General features: G+C 38.9%; 2 protein-coding genes across 8 annotated transcripts in view; one reads left to right on the forward strand and one right to left on the reverse strand.

The window, feature by feature from the left end:
- Doa (Darkener of apricot) lies at positions 1-12,117 on the forward strand. 2 transcript variants are annotated; one of them, XM_043428818.1, is made up of 8 exons: positions 1-1,999; positions 5,790-5,868; positions 7,918-7,984; positions 9,048-9,161; positions 9,236-9,326; positions 9,413-9,583; positions 9,886-10,281; positions 10,563-12,117. In XM_043428818.1, the coding sequence occupies exons 1-8, from the start codon at positions 941-943 to the stop codon at positions 10,773-10,775; spliced, it is 2,190 nt and encodes a 729-aa protein (XP_043284753.1). In that variant the 5' UTR covers positions 1-940; the 3' UTR covers positions 10,776-12,117. The 2 variants fall into 2 exon arrangements, with proteins under 2 accessions (XP_043284753.1, XP_043284830.1); XM_043428895.1 differs by having other exon boundaries at positions 3-1,999; positions 9,904-10,281.
- The window catches only part of LOC122416220 (NADP-dependent malic enzyme-like), a 16,741-nt gene continuing 7,161 nt past the window's right edge, over positions 12,089-21,668 (reverse strand). For all 6 annotated transcript variants that reach the window (XM_043429068.1, XM_043429242.1, XM_043429153.1 and 3 more), the window contains 6 exons: positions 15,665-15,823; positions 15,214-15,576; positions 14,670-14,981; positions 13,831-14,199; positions 13,175-13,469; positions 12,089-12,761 (listed from right to left, as the gene is read on the reverse strand). In XM_043429068.1, the coding sequence (XP_043285003.1) occupies positions 12,646-12,761; positions 13,175-13,469; positions 13,831-14,199; positions 14,670-14,981; positions 15,214-15,576; positions 15,665-15,823 (1,614 nt within the window). In that variant the 3' untranslated portion in view covers positions 12,089-12,645. The remainder of the gene's footprint in view (positions 12,762-13,174; positions 13,470-13,830; positions 14,200-14,669; positions 14,982-15,213; positions 15,577-15,664; positions 15,824-21,668) is intronic.

Below are 21,668 nucleotides of genomic sequence, written 5' to 3' on the forward strand. Positions count from 1 at the left end.
TCGTCTATTAGTTCGTTCGGTGACTCGCTCGCGTTCGAACCTTCTTTCGATATTTTTTTCCTCCCTTCCGCGATGTCGGCAAGTTATTCGTGATGATTTCTCGATGACGAGGTTACGTCGCTCTCGGACAAATCCTCGTCGAAACCCGTATCCGAGACCTTTGGTTTGAAAAAGATATTCCGTTCTTTTCAGCCTCCAACGGTCCCGATTTTGACCTTGTTCATTTCATCCAAATCTCAAGGTCTCGCAACCCCGCCGTGGAATTATTAGCTCTTCTCGCCTTCGTTCAACTCCAAACAAATTTTTCTCTCCCGCCGTCAGTCGAGAGTCGATTTACTATCGGCGGGAAAACGGTGAAAAAAGTAGTGACACCAATTCGAGTGTGAGACAAAAAATTGAGAGAAAAATGTTTTCTCCGGCGATGTTCGAAATTTTTGGCCACATTTTTCTCTCCATTAATTAAAAACAAATCGATCAATAAAAAAAAAACCGAAGGATTCTTATGAAAAGTTTACGTTCAAACATCGTTTTCAATTCGCAATAATACATTTTCTGGGAATCATCAAACTACAGAATCATCCTGAATACGAAACCACGTGATTTGGGAAAAGTTTCGACGAGTCCATCGGCTTACCGATGTCGGCAACAAAGATCATCGAAAACCCTATTTCGAAAGTTTGAATAAAGAAGTAAAATTGGCGTGAAATCCGTCCGACCTACAAATAACCACAGGAAACTCATCGGTCCGTTGAGACACGAGTTTTTAACGTTTGCGATCGTTCCTCGCGCCCGAATAAACTCTTGTTTGTGATGATTTCAGCTTGAACGCGCGATTTAAATAAAAACTGGCTGCCTGATCTCCGCGTCGATCGAACTTTTGTTTCGCTACGATTACTCAAGTTCTGGATTGGGAAGTGACGTTTGAAAATCGGCAACGCGCATGTTCATATTCGGTTCACGGGACAACATGTCGTCGGGTCGTCAAGCCACGGCAATGACGAACTCGACGACCGCGAACACGCCACGACGTAACCGTTACGCGCGTTCTTCAACGACAAGCGTGACTCAATTACTCTCAGATTCGTGCAGCAGTTTATTGCAACGTTTAACGACCAGGGTACGTGGTCCATCGTCTACGACCGATCGAACAACTTTGAGGAGATCTCCGCTGACGAGCCACCTGAGTACAGCGAGAAACCGCCTGGAGGACAGATACACGACTTTTTTGGATCGTTACACGACGAAAAAACGTCACGACGATAATGTCTGCAGCAATAATAACAACTACAAACGTCGAGAGGATCGTGAGCACAGTTATCACAAACGAGAGGACAGTCCTTACGTTCGCGATGACAAGACTCTCGAGCCATCGTTACCACGCGCCACCGCTAAAACGTCAACATACGTTTTGCTCAGCGAAAAAGCTTATCCGTACGTCAGTTCGACCACCGGTCGCGAAATAAGACGAGAAAAAACTCCTGCCTATCACAGACACGATCGCCAGGCGCTCGTTAATTCGGAGGCTTATCGACGTTACGGTAGACACAAATCCGGCCATGCCGAAACGAGAAATCGGAAAGTTCGTCCCTTGCATCGTAGCGGCAAAAGCGAACAACCCGATTCTTCGTCCACCACCTCGCAAATATCGCGCTCTCGGAATTATCCCGGTGACGGTACGACGAGAAAGAGTCCCGATAAACGCGAGAACAACAAAGTTGATTGCGACAAAACACCGATCGTCGTTAACGAAATAACCAGTGTCAAGGATTTGCCCAATGACGAAGCTCTCACCGAGAGAGAAGCTAAAAGGAAAGAAATTCAAACCCTCATTGCCAAATATTCAGCTATCGATGAAGCTTCCGGTAGTGCGAACGGATCTGCCGTTGAACAAAAACCAAGCACTGCCGATATTATTGCCAGCAAGTATCGAAGAAATACCTCGAAAATTTCGAAATCGCGACACGATACGAAAAATATTGATGCTATTACCAGTGCGATTGTAAGTTTGTCGAGAAAAATCGCGTTCTTAATCGATTATCGTGGTGTTTTTTGTTCCCGATACTCATGGAAAACAATTAACGGAACACGATTTTCACAGTCACCAAGAAACTTGGATTCTCGTCAAATTTGTAGAACATCGAAACTGTATAGAATCGTGAAAATCTATTTTTTCAATTGCTACAAAAAACGATACTAGAAAAAACAAACTTTTCATTTTCGGCAGTCAAATTAAACTTGAACGTTTTTAAGGTCGTTCGAGTTTTAAAAATATACTCAACTTTTCTCCTGCTCGATATTTTCATTGCCAAACAAAACTAGAATCGTTGTCGAATTTTTTTTTCTCACAAAAACTGACAAAAAAAAGATAAAACTAAAAATCAAGGTTTTAACTAATCGAATTTTTGTCAAGTCATTTATGGCAAATCCAATAGTCTTCGTCAATTTGCAACGAATCCAACGTTTCAACGGTACTGCGTGCATTTTGAAATCTAAAAATTATCGCAGCGTATGCAACCCACAGTTACTGAATAATTTTCATCTGAATCGCCACACCGTTTGTTTGTTTCTTTTATTATTTTTTTTTAGCATTATTAACAAAGGTTTTTATCGAGTGAAACGTGAAATATCGAGTGCCATTTGAGAAAGATCTGTGCTCAAGGTATATTAAGATCATTAAATCCAACTAATAACTGAGAATGTGCTTGTGTGTGCCTGCCGCCAAAAAAGATACATGAAAACTCGAAACGCCTGGCTATTAGCCGTGAGAATTTCCTCGGACGAGATTAGAACGTTCATCCCTGAAATCGATTTTTCAAACGGACTGTATATATATACAGCAGCTAGAACGATCGCTATGAGTTTGCTCCCAATCTACTTACGAAACACTCGACGTGTTCCAATTTACCGTTCATTTTATTTTCATTATTTTTTCACGTCTCTGTCGTTTTTTATCGAGTTCACGAGAAATCAAATTTTGACGATCACTAGAATTTGCTTTTGAATTTTCAATTTTCAATGAAAAATGCGTTTTTCACAAATTTTCAACACTTATTCAGCTCTTTTTTAGCTCTCGACTGCCCGCAGGGCAGAAACGGGGGGAGTCGTGCGTTTCACTGCGATCAGCTGATAGGGGGGATTTCTTCGAAGCAACTTTTCTCTGGAACGGTCACACTTGTCTTGACCAATTTTTGCTCGTGTTTTCTACACGTGACGAACAATGTTTTTAGACATAGTTTGTTAAAATATACGGTGAACTCGCTTAGAAAACTATAATATTTACGTTCAAAATTATTATTCCATATCGAATCAATCGCAGTGCTCGATTATGGACAACTTCACACAGTTGTACGCCGCTGATTTCACTTCGAGCTGTTGTTTTCAAGGTAGGGTTCCAACTCAACAGTGGCGGCCAAGTGTGTAAACCCTACATTATATACAGATATGTTATTCGCGATCGTACAACGGTGGACAATATCTATACATGATATAAAGTTTACACACTTGTTCACTTGGCCGCTGTCGACTTGGGACCTTACCGTTTTCAAACATAAAAAACGTCCAACAGCTAGGAGAGGGTTTTTATGTAATTAAAAAAAATGGAGCTACATCGGAAATAAAAAAAAATACCGGAAACAAAATAAATGCATTTTTCAATTCACTTTTTTATTAGTAAAAAAAACGAATGTTAGAAAAAAAACAACATTGTAAAAAAGATATGCGTTTCCAGAAAATGATTTAATCATCAAACTCCTTTGCTTAAGAAAATAGAAGTAAACTTTGAACAAAATGTTTTAAAAAAAACAGAAAAAACCTTCCGACTGTAAAATCATATATCGTATTCAAAATAAAACGAAGTCGAGAAAAAAACAACAACATTGTTAAAAAGATATGCGTTTCCAGAAAATGATTTATCTTCAAAGTCCTTTGCTTGAGAAAATAGAAGTAAAGAAGTTGAGAATAAAATAGAAGTTGGCCGCCACTGTTGAGTTGTTCCGTATCAGTACTGAAAGTATATACAAAAAACAATTTCATTCCCACCTACGAGTATTCTAATGACGAACCGATTGTAGGATCTCATTGTAGGAAATGCGATCGGACTTTAATCAAATGTGTATATACCGGGAAAGGGAAAAGTAACGTGTACGTGTGTCATAGATTACTTTTGTCTTAATCAAAGAAGTTACCAACCGATTGCCAGGTTTTGTTTCGCGATCGGTAAACAATCTGGAATCAACCCTTCCAAATTAGGTATCGCCTTCCCTACACCCCTCTCTTTCTGTATCTCTCTCACTCTCTTTCCTACTCCATCTCTGTTTTTATTTCTTACCAAGTGTTGATCGTCAAGGTTGACAATTTCGCGAACGAGACTCGCCACGATAATCGCTCGTATTATGGCGATTAACGTGGCGTGAGCGTTTCGACGATGCACGTAAGTACCATAGTCTTTAAATTTGTGTGATAATTTGTTTTTCCGTTAATTTTCTTAATTAATCGCATCGTGGAAGAAAGATAAAGAAAAAGCCAAAAAAAACGCAAAAACAAAAAGTAAAGAGTACAAAAAAAAGCGACGAGGTAATAAGATCCGCGAGACTAGAGGCATCGGCCGAGGTATTTAAGGTCCGTCGAAGCAGTCCCGTATGCTCTCTTTCCTTTGCACTTCTATTTACGTTGGTTGATAAAGTGTTCCTGCGTTCTCTCGATATAAGTTCCTTCAAGAATCTCCGAAATTTGTTTGATTCGAAATACAAAAAAGCGCGCGTTTATTAGCGTCTCGTGTTACAATTAATTTTTCTAATCCGAAATTGCCCTATTATTCAAAATTTTTTTTTCCAATCCGTTGCATCTCTTGGTATCGCTACGCAATATTAATATCGGTCTTGAACAGTACCGACTGTTACGAGCGAGAAAAAAAAAAGAAATCGTACATACATTGACAATTATGAGATTTTTAATATACCTAAAAAAAAAGCGAAAGAAACTTTAATTAGATCAAGTTAATAAGAACAAATTACAAAAAAGAAAAAAAAAGAGTGCTTTGTGCCAAATGGTAAATATCGTAACCGCAACTTTCTGACTTGGCAAACTATTTTGCCCTCTCCCCTTTCTCTCTGATTGTTGGGTTACATCTCCGTTGTATTGGAATGGAAATGGAAACGGAATGGTCGATCGACTGGGCGCGCTCTACCCCCCCCCTGATCGTTTGGGTTTGGTGTACCAATAATCATTGATGGGCAACGTTTCATTGATGACGATGATGATGATGATGATAATGATGATGATGATGATGATGATGATGATGATGGTGATGGTGATGATGATGATGATGATGATGACGATGACACACCTGGTCTTTTAACACGTGTGTGCTCTGTCTCTCTCTTTCTCTCACTCTGCGTCCTACGTACAAACACACGTCGAATCAACAACCTGCTCTACTGAATCGCGGTTTAAAACGTGGTGTGGCGACATGTTCGGTCAACCGCGGACATCCATCCCCCTCGAAATCCGCAAATATTCGTCGACGATTCTTCCTACGTCACGCGTCCGAACAACGTGGATGATTATCTCCCCCTCCGATTGGGTCTTGGCCAATGAAACATCATGAATCGTCAACAACGACGCAACAACGACGACTGCGACAACGTCCTTGGGGGATATATCAACAACGATCTTCCGGCCGATACGGTTTTTTCGGGTTGGACCATGGTAACCGAAAACACACACTTGTACACTTTATGGGTAAACCGTTTGCGGAACCACGTGTTTACTTCCGGTTGACAACGGTATAGAGTCCACGAGCGCCTTCCGTCGAGGATGACGAAGACGGCCATCTTGTTTACCAATCCGGCGACATCCTGGCAAATAGATGTTCGTGAAATACGTGAATACACTCATTGTAGTAGATTTTAAGGAACAAAAATCCAAACAAACAAATGACAGATACGAAATGTGCCCCGATCGAATCAAGGTCGAAAGGGTAAACTACGGTTTATACATATATTATATATATATCTATATATATATACACACGTTCATACACGATATATATATATATACATATATATATGTATATTTTTTACCCATTAGCTATTAATTTCTGAAACATCTGTCTGTCTCTCAATCTTACTCTCATCTCGTATATTCAGTTTCTTCTTCTCATCACTTTTTTCTTCTTACATTAACAAATAAGTGCACTCAGACTCACACACGTACGCGAAACGATCACACATTTTATTTTCCCTCCCTCTTCATTCTTCTCGTTTTTCTTTGCTCTGTGTCTTTCTCATACATACACACACAGACACACACACACCGATATCACACGTACACATTTTGTCTGAAATGCAAAAAATGCTTATTTTCACACTTATCGATCTCTCTGTCGAATCCCGAAAATTATCTTCTTCCGACTCATACCCCACTGCACTAGGAATTCCCGCAGGACTCACACTCGTCAACCCTTGAGCATTGAGAATAATCAATTTCACATCCCATTTCGGAAATGTTCCGCGGGTCGTTAAAAATATTGAAACGTAACGATGGAGGGCTCCACGCTTTAGACTTTGCTCAATACGTAAATTAATTCGATTGATAATTTCAAATACCGTTGGAGTATGTCGACAATTGTTGTGAAAAATTTCAAGGCGGAGCTCCAATAATGTAAAAGTTCATTTTCATTCAACATCTTCTCTGAAAAGTTACACTTGAATGGAATATTCTACACACTTTTGTACACAGTAAACTTACGGTTTCGAACGTTACCTGACACCGATTTTGAACAGCTGTTCTGCTCGGAGATTGCATAAGACTGGTTCTTCTCAAATAGAAAGTCTTGATTTTTGGACGTGGAACCCTCTCTTTTATCCTTTTCCCCTTACTAAATAATGAAAGAAAAAAAGAATATAAATCGGTGATTATACGCACGTTCTGGACTGTTTGTAACGAATCTTTTTCAGATGCTGACATTTGGTATAATTGGCCCGCGACGCGAGTGTCTTCTTCAATAGACCCCCAACGAGGAACGCGTCACCTTCGAGTTTTTAAATTCCTTGATCGACGTCGTGTTCGATTCGCTACTTGAGAAAGCCAGAGAAAGAGCGGCGCGTTTCCTCTTTGGTCGACAGGTCCGTGTGGTGTGTCCATCGATGTACCAGACGAACGAAAACCTGAGCGGGAATGCGAGACTCGATACTCTTTTGGCTTTTGTATATCACGAGAGACGACACAACAAGCTGCGGTGACGCGTTCCTCATCTAGCACCACGAGAAGGCATTTTCTCGCTGTTTAAACAAAGCGTCCTCATCTCTCCTGTCCGAGCACAAAAACAGAAATTTCTTTCTCTCCATTTTATTTCTCTATTCTTCTCTCACTCTCTTTCTCTCGATTTATCTTTTCTCATCTATTTCTCTATCTCTTCTCATTGCAACGAATTTAACGACCCAGGTCGTCAAAGTATTTTTAATACTTAACCGACGACAGGGAGAAAGTGCCACTCGCCCTTGTACTGCTCGGTTAGGGTTCTCGTAGGGTTCTTAGGGTAACAGAAAAAAGAATTCACTCTGATCGAGGCTATAAAAGACCTACTTATTTACGGTTACTCGTACAGCTATTCGTAAACGTGTAATTAAATTGCACGCTTCCGACCGAGCGAGCGTCAAGGTCTGACTCGCTAACGTGGCTAGTCCATGCTTTTTCTTTTATTTATCCAACAATGAACAACTTCATTTACACTTAGTTTGAAATTATCGAACAGAGATACGAGAAATTTTCTATTATTTACACCTCAATATTTCGCTAGAGTAAGCGAGCTTTTTTCAATCGCGAATTAAGGACAGCCACGATATAACGAGATGCGATCTTAAACTTTCGCAAGGTCCGATACGAGTTTCATACTTACCCCGTTTTTTGCATTTGCAGATAAAGTATTGGCCACCCTAGGAGAGGGTACTTTTGGAAAAGTCGTCAAGGTTAAGGATTTGCAAATGTAAGTTTTTTCCACGTCTTTATTTTTGTCCATTTTCGTTGGATGAAATATGGTAGAGATCGTTCAATCATCAATTTACGAAAACGAAACTTTTTTATAGTGTATAAATATTTAGTGATACGGTGATCGGTGTATTAATGTACAAAAAAAGGATTTTCGCACTTACAAGTTCACCCACAAGCACGAAAATTGACCTTTAAATCGCTTCCCATTTATCTATATCACCGTTAACCTCGTTAACTAAAAGCTACATTTCTATTACCATCTTCTTAGACAAGGCAATTCATGGATATTTCGATAACGAAAAATACTTTACGAAATAATGATGAGACTTAACAATGTTTGCTTGCAGTTGCTTCTGTCCCTGGATTTTGAAGCACTTTTTCATAAATTTAATTTTACGAATTCCGCACATATATTTTCACGAAAATATGCATTTCCATAAGCGCGATAATCTTCTTCAACGAGATATATCGTGAGTTTTATCAGTGCCCGAAGGCGTTTATGATAAAAGCTCTAGATCTGCTGACCTCGTCTATTCGCGTAGTATTTTCTCTCGTAAAACGTCACTTTACTGTAAATCTGTGATCGGTATGAAATAACGACTTTTACTTCAGGAAAGTTTCATCCTCGTAACTCTGGGAAATCTCCCATCACTTTAACCCGTTACGATCTCCAACCAAGGATACCTTTAAATTTCTTTCTGACGTGCTTTAATGAGGAGCTTTTATTTCTCAAACCCGACAACACTGCGGCATGAAAGCGTCTGTGTTCGATTTTTAAATTAAGTACAGAGCTCGTAAAAGAATTATTCCCTTTTAGCGGTGGAAAATGGTAGTATTTTTTGATTTATTGAAAAATTAAAATCAATGGTTATAAAATAATATTTCACGTAATGGACTGCAGAAGAATGAACATTCAGAAACCGGTATAAACTTTTTCCTCAATAGATATTGGATATGAAAAGAAATATACACACTTCCTTAAAAAATTTCATTGCTTTAAATGAAAAGTTTTAATGCGCTCATGGGTACTCTAATTATTTTTCTTCGGGTCTCAACAGGGATCATGTGATGGCGTTGAAAATTATAAAAAACGTGGAAAAGTATCGCGAAGCTGCGAAACTCGAGATTCTCGCTCTCGAAAAAATATCCAGTAAAGATCCTGAAGGCCAACAGTGAGTATTAACAAATACCCCGGACGTTTTCATTTCCAGAATTTTTGTTTTAATTTAAAACCTTTTAATTCTAGCTTGTGCGTAAAGATGTTGGATTGGTTCAATTATCACGGTCACATGTGTATTGCCTTTGAAATGCTCGGTCTTAGTGTCTTCGACTTCTTGGTGAGTACAAAATTGAGTAACGTTGACAACGAATTCATCAGCGATAAATATTGAATTGAATTATTTTTCTGTTTCTCCAACCACAGAGGGATAACAATTATCAGCCATATCCTCTGGATCATGTGAGACATATAGGCTATCAGCTTTGCTACGCTGTCAAATTTCTCCACGATAACAAACTCACGCACACGGATTTAAAACCAGAGAACATACTTTTCGTTGATTCGGAATTCGATACAATTTGGAATACAAAGAAGGTAAGTTTATTTAAACCAGTCGTCAGTATTTATCTGATAGTCGTGACCATGATAATAGTTTATGATTTTTCACGTAAATGCTTAACCAAAAGACTCATCCAAATTCTTGACATAGAGTGATTAGAATCGTACTAATAATTGAATATTGGCTTCAATAATTTTTAATTCTTAACCGTGCTCTGCTTGAAGTTTATTCTTGTGAATAAAAGACATGTGATATTGCCTCACGAGTGTCGTCGATTCTCGTGACTGTAGAACACTTGCATAGACCCGTAAAAATTCACGCTTAAGGGTTTCAAAAGAAATTTATACTTTTCAAGCGAAAGGAGAGACGCGTGAAGCGTACCGACATAAGGCTGATCGACTTTGGTAGCGCAACTTTCGATCACGAGCATCACAGTGCGATCGTGAGTACGAGACACTACAGAGCACCGGAAGTTATTCTCGAGCTTGGATGGTCTCAACCATGCGACGTTTGGTCAATCGGTTGCATACTCTTCGAGCTCTACTTGGGCATAACGCTCTTTCAAACTCACGACAATCGCGAACATCTCGCCATGATGGAACGCATATTAGGCACAATTCCTCATCGTATGGCAAGAAAGACAAAGACAAAGTACTTTTATCATGGAAAATTAGGCTGGGATGATAAAAGCTCAGCTGGAAGATATGTTCGAGATAACTGCAAACCTCTCAACGTAAGTTTCTTCACTCATCATTTTACACGCTAATTCGATAGAGAAATTGAAACGTACAAGCCTAAGATCTCCCTATCGCGAACCTAATGCCAAACGAATCAGTAGAAACATCTTGTTGTTTGATTTTTCTCACAGAATAAAAACTCTTAATATTGTGAATGTATGCCCTTAATTATTCGTTTTCTCAGTATACACATACGAGAGTTCCATAAATGCAAACACATTTCATCCTCGTGTTGAACTTGAATTCGATAGAATAATTTGAAAATTGACGATTACAGCGCTACATTCTCTCTGATGACGATGACCATCGGCAGTTGTTTGACTTAATCCAAAGGATGCTGGATTATGAGCCCAGTCAACGTATCACACTGAAGGATGCTTTGACTCATCCGTTTTTCGATTCGTTACCAGTGTCCCAGAGATTACCGGATCTTCGTGCCGCTGGTGATTCTCAACAGAGTCACGAACGTTCGCACTCACTCTCTCGATGAAGCTAGGAGAGGGACCGACTTCCCTACTGGACAGACACATCCGAAACGCCCAAGGCACTAACATACTACCATGTTGATAATTTCTCACGAGTTATGGCCCGTAATTGTTTAATTCGTCGACACGAAATTCGATGACATTTTTGATTGGGGAAAACTATGAGAACTTCTAAAGCCACAAACGAAACGAAAATCTGTTGGCGAAAATGAAGGATGAAAATATTACACGATGATACGTACGTGGCGTAAAAAAAAAACATCGATGTGTCTGCTCAGCCAAGCGTAACCGCGTCCCCCTCATAATTATAAAACATTTTATAATGCTCTTCTGTACATTTTATCCGTTTATTTTATTACGATATTACACGATGAAACAAAAAAAAATCATTTGAAATAGACATCAACGGTGGTTGTGCTCTGTTTATTGTCATAATCGCACGTCGTAATTTGTACATTGAATTCAAATAACTCGAAGCGAGTAAAATGAACGAGTCTAGAAAAAAAGAAAAATTTACTTCATTTTTTGCCTTTCCGCCACCGAACGTGTGATATTACTAAGATTATTCAAGTGCTGAAGCATTATTCAAATTAGGTTATAAAAATTAAGAATACGTCGTGAAAACGAGATATGAGAAAGAGAGAGTGAGAGAGAGAGAACGCAAGCGAAAGAGAGAAAGAGAGTAAATTTAGAGATAGAGCGAGAGTGAGAAAGTGTGATTTTGCTTTGAATATTTTGTCATTAACAGATTCGGAGTCGTGTCTATTGAGTCGAGGCCAGAATTTTTTCTCAACTACATAAATAACTTTTGATGAAAAATTGTAGATTCTGAAGCTTCATTTCATACTTTTTCCAAATTCTCGCTCGAAATAGTTTCGGTTATTTTTTGAAGGAACGAAAAAAAATGAAGAAACGTACGGACAAGAAATTAATTTTTTTTTGGTTTCAATAAAAAAAGTTATCCATAAATAAATACACCAGTACATGACGAAACAACTCGAGCCGTATTTTACTGTAGTTTTTCATTCTGTAAATATAAAAAAGAAAAAAGTAGCCGCATACGAATATCATGTGTAACACAATTGCCTCTCACTCCACTTTGCCCCACCAACGTATTTGTCGAGTACGTGTAAATTTGGTTTTAATTTCTGCGGAAAGAAATGGATATGGTTCGTTTCACCTTCGAACGATGCGATATTATGTACACTCGTAAAATTACGAGATTTCAAATTTTAAAACATTCAGTTTTAACGCGAACGAAATGGATAAAATAGCTGTTTTTCAAAAGAATTTAAAAAAAATGGCAATAAATACATCCTTTTAAACGAATAAAAACAACTGCTCACATGCGACTTTATTTCTTTAAACCTTTTACACCTTGCGTACATATTAATCAATTATTAATTCATGTTTTTTTAAACTAAAAAAAGAAAAGACACCCGGCGCTACATTGCAAAAGTACCGGAAATTCATCTTCGAAATAAAAACATTCAGGAACTTGGTTCAGATATCCTCATCAATTGGATAATACACGCTTTTTTTTCGTTTTTTTTTCCATACGCTCAGTACGCATGTAATAATGTATCAATATTTGAGAGATCCGGCTTTATCAGCATGCGTTATCGGGCCAGCCCGAATAATCCAATGGAATTCGAAATATTTTTTTTTCTTCCAAATTTAGTTTCGCGCGCAATGGGCGTTCACAAAATCAAAAATAGACCGTAGTCTCGGCGGAAATGTTATGACTCGTTGTTTATCCTGCATCGAATGACGCGAGAGATGACATTGTGTGTATGCGTGGGCATCTTGCGAATCAACAAAATTCATGAGTTTCCCGAAGCAGAATGATTTTTGCATGTATTTTCATTTAGAACTTTAGAGACTCGGCCACATGTACGTCACTGGAACAGCAGTCTTGTATTTTGTGTCGTACAGCTGTGCCTTGACAAATTCCTCGTAGTCCGTGGGTTCTGGATGTACGGTCGCCAGAGCTAGTCAACAAAAATGATGGATATGAAATCGAAAATAGTAAAAATCATGGAACAACAAACGGCCATGGCAACAAATTGCTAACACGACAAAAATGTTTTTTTCTATATCCGGAAATATTTGCAGAAATTAACCTTTGACACTGGCAAAAACTATTTTTTCATTAAATAATGATGAATCGACCGAAATCGTTCGGATTTAAATACCGTTGAACACGATACGTTGGATATGAAAATTCATGAATAAATTAAGTACTAAAAGCTAAAAACGCATTATAAAAAAAGCGCAATTATTATAAAATTCGAATCTCACTGAACAACGAAAATTAGAATTACTTGCTCGAAGTAGCGCAAATTGTCGTGTTTCAAACGAAGCAATTTATAAGAGAATCGTGACGTATATAAAATCAGCTTACATTCCCTGTAGGCATACTCCATTATCTTGACAGCAATCTTCAAAGAGCATTTTTGAATGTCTTGCAAAGGTGGATAAAGATTTCCGCTTTCGAGGTCTTCTTCCGTAACGATATTGGCGAGTGCATTTGCCGCAATTAAAAACGTTTCTTCGGGTATAACACGCATGCCCGCGCATATTGCGGCCAATGCTATTCCCGGGAAGATATAACTGTTGTTACCTTGGCCGGGATGATAGGTTTTACCATTGAGAGTAACAGGATCGAATGGTGAACCGCTCGCAAAAACGCACCGACCCTGTTAACGTTTCAACAAAACCTTTCAAACCTCCCTTCAAACTTTATCTTCTGAAATTCTGCATTCACCAAAAAAAAGAGCGTCAACCGGTAAAGAATATTAAATTTCAAGATATATCAAGTTGTGACAACATTTTTTTTTATGATTTTTAAAAAATATCATTGTCAAAGGGAATTAAATTCGATTATGATGGTGGATCGTTGAATTTCAACGATTCGATCATTTTTTCTTTACCAAAGTTCATATTATCAGACAAAGTTATTGCAACGCTCAAATCCAGCTGCTGCTAAAATATATTTTATGATACGAATCCGTGCTCAAAGATCGTTGCTATTCGAATATTGTTGGGAAAGCTGCTTACCTCTGTTGCTGTGTAAGCTTGTTCCGCTGTACATTCAGCTTTGCTGGTTGGATTACTGAGAGCGAATATGACCGGCCTTTTGTTGAATCTGCCCATCGCTTGCAAAATTTCGGTAGTAAATGCTCCCGCGATGGCCGCCGCTCCGATGAGCACCGACGGCCGTGCCGCGTTGACTACTTCGGCGAGAGTATCGATCGGCGCATCGTCACGAGCGAAGTGAATTTTGTGCTCCGTTATTCCTCCACTTGGACGATTCTTGACGATCAAACCACGCGAATCAACCATCCAAATCTTGCTTCTGGCTTCGGCCTCGGTGGCACCTTCTTTCATCATCGCCATAACGCAGAGACCAGCGATCCCGAGCGCAGCCTTCATGGAACACAAAAAAAAGAGATTTGCATTTTTTCTCATCTTTAACGAGGACGATTTCGAAAAATCATTTTTCGTCCTTCGTAACTTCGTTGGTCCCAAGATTCGAGTACTGATTTAAAGAAGTAACAAACGAAGATTTTTCATCTGTAAAAACGAATTCGGCCAAGTACATCAAAGGTCGCCGAGTCATCCAAAAGTCCTTGGTTCGTCATAAAATAGATTACTCATCATCCTTAATGAAGCGAAAAAGAGGTTGAGAGGCATTGAGAAAAATACGGACAAAAGGGAGAATAATTTCGAGTTAAGTTCTAAACGAATGTGTTAGTAAGTAGCTCTGACTTGTGCAAAATACTTTTGAATTCATTAAATAATGAAAATTCGATTACTCCGTTTTTCAGGAAAGGCTCATTGAGAACGAGATTTTTCCACTAAAGCAGTATTCTTAATTAATAAAAAAAAGGCATTACCTCCCCGGCGCCCTGAAAAACAATAGTGTTTTCCGACAGTTTTGTATTCGTGATTCTCAGCGATGCTAAAAGGCCGGCAACCGCGACAGACGCCGTTCCCTGTATATCGTCGTTGAAGGTGCAGTAATGATCGCGATATTTCATCAAAAGTCTAAACGCATTAGCGTTGCCGAAGTCCTCAAACTGTATGAGAGTATTTTGGCCGTAGCGTTGCACGACTGCTTTCATGAATTCCTCAAGAAATTCGTCGTATTCTTGTCCAGTAACACGTTTATGTCGGTGACCAATGTAGAGAGGATCTTCGAGCAGAGACTGTGAAAATACAGAAAAATAAATGTTGAGTGTAGAAGGAAACATTAGCAGATTTAATCGAGCATGTAATTACAGCATTAACTTTTTTGTCATTTACAGAAAGGAAAAGGAAAAAAGAGAAGGAAAACTGTTTCTCTTTGTTGGGCTTGAAAGCCATTACTCGGATATTTTCACGTTATTATCCTTAATGAACTCTGCATTTCAATATTTCCTTAGTGGGCGATTTGAGTACCTGAGTATTCGTACCGACGTCCAACGTAATGGGTAAACATTGATGAGGTTTTATGCCAGCTAATGCCGTGTACAGTGACAATTTTCCGATTGGAATTCCCATTCCATGAGCTCCAAGGTCCCCGAGGCCAAGAATGCGTTCACCATCAGTTACGACGATAGCTCGAACGTCATTTTCCGGCCAATTTTTAATGACCTCGTAAACGTGCCCTTTGTCGTGAATGCTTATAAAGAGGCCACGTGGTCTCCGGTAAATGAGACCGAATTTTTGACACGCCAAACCGACCGTTGGTGTGTAAACGAGGGGCATCATTTTCTCGACATTTTCACCAAGAAAACGGTAAAACAGTCGCTCATTTCGGTCCTGCAAATAAGAATTCGAGACAATCCATATTTCGACCAAGCACAATTTTACGTGACCAAGTTCTCGGCCAATAATTATGTCAACTTACGAGTAAGCTCATCAAGTAAATGTACTTTGATAAGTCATCGGTGTAACGATCCAAATTCAATCTGCAAAGCTCGAGTTGTTCATCCTGCGTCTTAACGGCTGCAGGAAGGAGGCCATGAATTCCCAGGATCTGTCTTTCCTCGATGCTAAATGCCATTCCCTGGAAAAATGCGATACAAAGCAAATGATCGAATAACGTAGTTCACTCTGAAGGATTCACAGTTAAGGTGATGGAGCAATCGCTATCTCACCACCGTGAGTGCGAGAGAGATAGCTGCAATTTTCGAAATTGAATATGTTCGACACGGTTTGATCAATAAAAAAAAGCCCCTGTCAGCGTATTTTTGCCATCTTTCCGCGTCCGCTGACAGAGCCTTTTTTTGATTAGTCAAACGACAGCGGAGAATTTTCATTTCGAAAATTCGAGGTGAGGTTAGTCGACTGATCCATGCTCTTAAGATGATGGATCAGTCGGTAATCACACCTCGAATTTTTGAAATTGAAACTCTTTGACATCGTTCGTCTGATTAAAATAATAAAAATGTCATCGTACACAGCACGATCGCAAAAATCCGATGACATTTTTATTTTTTCGATCAGACGAACGATGTGGAAAAATTTCCTTTTCAAAATTTGCAGCTATCTCTCTCGCACTCACGGTTGTGATTACCGACTGATCCATCATCTTAAGAGGATGGATCAGTTGGTATATCGCAACCGTGAGTACGAGAGAGATAGTTGCAAATTTCGAAATCGAAATTCTTTGACACAGTTTTTGCCATCGTTCTGCGTAGGCTGACAGAGCCTTTTTTTGATCGATCAAACTGTGTCAAAGAATTTCGATTTCGAAAATTCCAAGTGAGGTTAGTCGACTGATCCATACTCTTAAATCGAATAGAAAGAATTTTAAATAATGTTACGCATTTTATCGTTTGACAGCCACTGAAAATTGATGAGATAGGTTATGTAAGAACTATAAAAGTGCAATGCGATCGCATCCCACTGACCCTGACATCGGACCACTCCTGTGATCCGCCGCGTCGATCGATAACTCGAGCGGAGGCCGCAACTTTCCAAGATGAAACACGAGATCGTTACAGCATATTCGTGCAATGACAATCTTGACACTCCGATCGCCCACGACCCTAGTAAAGATGTAACGTGACCGAACTAATTGGAAACTTTGTTGGACCGAAATTTTCTGCGAAACTATCTCACGTCGTTTATCGTGAAGTTATACAACTTCACGATACACCCCGAGGATCAATGCTGATCCGAATGACGTAGGAGTAAAATCGGTCCAAGGCTCGGAGACTGACAATCTTTTTGATCGATGCACTGCCTCAAGCTACAGGTCATTGTCGGAGGAGTGTTTTCTAAAATTACATTCGGCCGTTGTGACTTCTTTAAAAATATTCTTCAGCGATTATAAACGGAAATGAAAAATTTACTTCGTAATTGTTCATGCCATTCGTATCGATCACTGAAGACTCGTGCTTCTTAACAACTTGAAAAACAATCATTTTCTGTTCCTTTTTCCGTTTATTAGCAGACCAAAAACTTGTTTTCTGTACGTACAAAAAAAACATACGAAATTTAAGAAAGCAGGAGAATCTCATCGACTGCACTGAAGTGGATCGAGTTCTTTGCTATTTAATTCTATTCCCCCTAATAAATATTTTCCGAAAAAATTAACATCGTGTCTCTTCATTTGCAGACCATGAACCAAGAAGCATGTTTTTAGCTTGAGAGAAAGAAGCAGTTTGGTTACACACCGCAAGGATTACGTTAAATTTCATAACGCAACGATAGCCCAGTTTGCAGGTGCCTGCTCGAAAGATCCATCTAGACTTTCACCGCTCAAAACTTCCGAGCGAGCAACCGCGGCAGGCTTTTGCTTCACAATTAACTAAGCGAAGGCCATGCGTCTGGTGCAATTGTGAAATTAATACGAGCGCGGTAATTGACCGTCTGGTCTACCGGACCCGTGTACTTTGCTTTGTTACGGCCAATATCGAAAGTTGCATTATAAAACAGGGCCAAAGTCGATGGTGAACAGTAAAGAGTAATTGAAATTCACGATCGTGAGTCGTAATCGTGTTTATGTCGAATCGAACTGATGGAGCCGCGTTTGTTTCCTTACAACGCAGCGTTTTTTAAAACATATTCACAAAAATAGCAATTACGAAGCTTGAATAAAAAACAAATTGATGCACTTTGTGTAAGAGCGTAAACCAACAACGTTGCTATATATTCTTAGCAATATAATACGATTTATTTAAAAACAACTCTTACGTATCCGAAAGTCCAAACGTTCAAAATAAATTACCACGAATTCGAGTCACGGAATGGTGAACTTTTGGACTGTAATGAAACGGAATAAACAATTGCGGAGATTTATAAACAGTTAAAGTCGTTCGGCCGTTCGATAAAGTCTGGTGAAGGTTCACTTTTTGCGATAAATTATAGTTTAATTTAAGGTCCCCGATAACGATAAGCACGATTTCGAGGCCTCTTACGGGCAAAATTTTGAACTATTTCATTTAGAAAAGGTTGCACAGTGTTCGAGCTTCGGAAAAGTTTCTATCGAAAAGATTCGGAGTCGAAAACGGACGTCGATCATTACGTTGGACTGCTAGTAACAGCTGATTGAACTTCGGGCAAAATCGAGAATCACGGGGGTTTCATCAAATTTATTTTTCAGATTGACTCACGTGCTTCGATCCATCCAGCAGCCTCGCTTTTTGTAACGAATTGACCATTCTTTTTTCTCGGTAAAATTACACCGATACAAACCTTCTTTCACACAATAAAAATGTTCCCTAGTTTACGTGTATTCAAAGTGTCGGACTCAATAATTGACTAGTCAAGTTGAAGTATAAATTTGACGTTTTATGATATTTTTAAAGCATTGCATTACATTCTTGTGATAAAAATATTCTCAACGTAAGTGTTTATTAATTTCATTAATAATTTAGAATTCGATTTAATCAACAGAAAGTAGTTGCTAACTTGACTAGTTGTAGAACGGCCAAACTACTTTAAGCACAAATGCAACCATATTTTTATTGTTATGACTTTGCAATGATATTTCCGGCGATGCTTCTCTCATCTTCATCGATTTGCATCGATAGTCTAACCTTGTTTTTCTTCTACCATGAATTAATGTGAATAGAAATATAATTGAAAACCGTGGACTTTGATATTCTATTCAACGACTGCAGCGGGGACAACTTTTTGGTATTTTCGAAACCGAATCTACAGCTTCTCCCGTCTCCCAACAAAGGTTTAACGATTTGAAAGAATTCAACAAAAATTACAAAGAAAATCAACGTTTTGATTGCACATATGAGTAAATTACTCAGAAATCGTCTTATCACAGTCGAAGCCTCGTATCAGTATCAGTCTGCGTGTATACAGTTATCGAGGAACTTCGGAAACACCGATGTAGGAGCTTTACCATTGCATAACAGCCTCAACAGGAGAGAGATAAAAATGTACTCGAAGAATGGAAAAAAAATGAGAAAAATCATATCCCTCTGGATAGAAGCAAACAGTTCCATCTTTGGTTTGATTTCATTTACTATCGACGTCAAGGAGGGATTCGACAAACCGTTGATGATCAATCATTCCGATGAGAGATCGTGAAAAATCGTGCAAAGGATTTTTATTCGACTAGCAAATTTGCCATGGCGTTGAACTTTGCAACGTTGGAGTCCAACGAAATGATCTAAATAACTCTCCAATAATTCCAGTAATTCTCCAATCCTGTTACCTGCCTAATTTGCAATTCGCAGTTTTTCAGTCTACACGAATGATTCGCGAGGTCCAAAATTAGTCAATTACAAACGTTATTTTCCTTAATTTTGTTGGACTCCGACGTTGCAAACTTCAGCGTCGTAAATTTGCCCCTGACTTCCTATACAAGATTGAAGCAAGAGTTTTCTTCAGCAGCTGCTGCTTCGGTCGAGAGTTGAGTTGTTTTTAAATTGAATAAAGACCCCTATACTCGATCGCTTCCCCTTTCTGCGATCTTCCGCTTCGTAATAAATACTGAACAAGCACTGGCTCGCTACATCCGTGTGCTCATCGAGTGCAACGACCCGCGTCTCTGACTTCGTCACACTGAAGCCAAAGAAGCATGACAGGCGTTGCACATTGAATGTTGGGTGCGATCATTTTTAGCGAATCCATTTATTCATTTTCACTCGAACGATGTTAAAAGCTGAAGGGTTGAAATTGAATTTACTCGTCGTATGAGCGATTTCGTACTTTGGGTTAAAAAAAAAGTCAGTGGCTATTCATTTACGATATTTTTTCTCTCTGGCCATCGAAATTGGTTGCACGTTTATAGCGAACCCAATTTCATCAACTAATTATTGATTTTGTAGAATTAAAATTCGCACTTTTAAAAAAACCTTCCGATTTGACTGCGCTCGAAACTATCGACGATTTTTTTTCTTTAATCTCTGTTAATCTCTCTCGACAATGATTCGGATCAACCAAAAATCGTGCACCGTTTTCACATTCTCTTTTTTACAACGATTGTCATTTTTTTATCACATTTTCGATCGAGTTTCTCCGGGACGTTTTTGAAGGATACACGGAGAGAATTAAATTTGAAAAATTACCGTGCATTAACGATAGTGCGGCGACGAGCTGCAATTCATAATATTATTATGGGAAAGAAATTTAATTCTTCTATTAAAAAAATAATATTCATTGTTCACAGTAGGAACTTTTAACAAAGTATTTAGTAAATTTTGACGTCACAGTAAATTTTACCGCGCTCCACTGTACAAATTTCCGTACGAATGTTTATTCTGGGATGCTGCTATTTGGGGACACGGTAGGGGTATCTTGTCGTTATATCGGCCTATTTCCCCATTATTTTTATATGCTCAGCCCTTTGTCGAAGCGTGTAAATCACCGTTTCAGTGTGCTACGAAATTCGGAAACGAGTGATCGATATCTACGTTAGGGCAAAGACATTTAACCGCGATGAACCGTAAAATTCACTAAACGTTTCGTAAATTTTAGTACACGTGCCATAAATTTCACTATCTGCAATATTTACTATTATAAAATTGAAAATTCCGCAAAATATTGAAAATTTTACGATGCGTTACTGGAATAAATATTTTTCGTTAACTTGTCCCCGCAGTCAAACATGTTCGGTAAGTTTTACAGTGAATTTCACCCTAAATATTGCCCTTCAATTCTCTCAGTGTAGAAAAAAATACAGTGAATTTAATTATCGTGCTTTTTTTGAGAGATTCGTACCGAAAAGATCATATTTATTATTCTACGATATTATACAATTTCATGTCGAATGTCAGTATGAAAAATAATACGATTTTTAATCGAGACGATTGAATTAAGAAGCAAATGAAAAAATGGAAGCATACATTTTGATTGAAAGTTTATTATACCCGTCCATCGATGGCAAGGAGTGCCTCAGGAATTTTGACCCATAATTCACGCGTTGGTTCTAAAGTCCACCAATCTTTTTCCATCGTTTATAACGTGAATTATAAATTTGATTTATTCACTCGTTTACTCTAATAAAATGATTTTTTAGCAAGCATGACACTCTCGCGATCTCGTTACTCGTCAGGGTGATCCATTGGTCCCATAAGAAAACAACCGCCCGTGGATACGGTTGCCGCGGGTTTCTCGACTCGTGACCATTAAAAGCCCTCGCGTTTTATACGGAGCTTTCGTACCCTCCGGATCGATATACACTTTCGAGCGCCGCAAAGTCCTTCCTGGTTACGGGGTTGAAGTCAAGACGCCGAACAGGGTTAACGTGCATCAAAGAGGCATACTAATTGCACGCGATTCCATTTCAACGAGGATTATTACTCGGCTGAGAATCGGTAGTGCTTTCAACAGTCAATTTTCCACGCGGTAATTAATTGTTCGATCGACAACGAGAAGATACTCGTCCATCGACGTTATGAACTTTTTGCTCTTTTCATAACCGCAGAAACGATTCAAATTTA

Source organism: Venturia canescens, chromosome 1 (assembly GCF_019457755.1).
Source record: "Venturia canescens isolate UGA chromosome 1, ASM1945775v1, whole genome shotgun sequence".
Lineage (NCBI taxonomy): Eukaryota > Metazoa > Arthropoda > Insecta > Hymenoptera > Ichneumonidae > Venturia > Venturia canescens.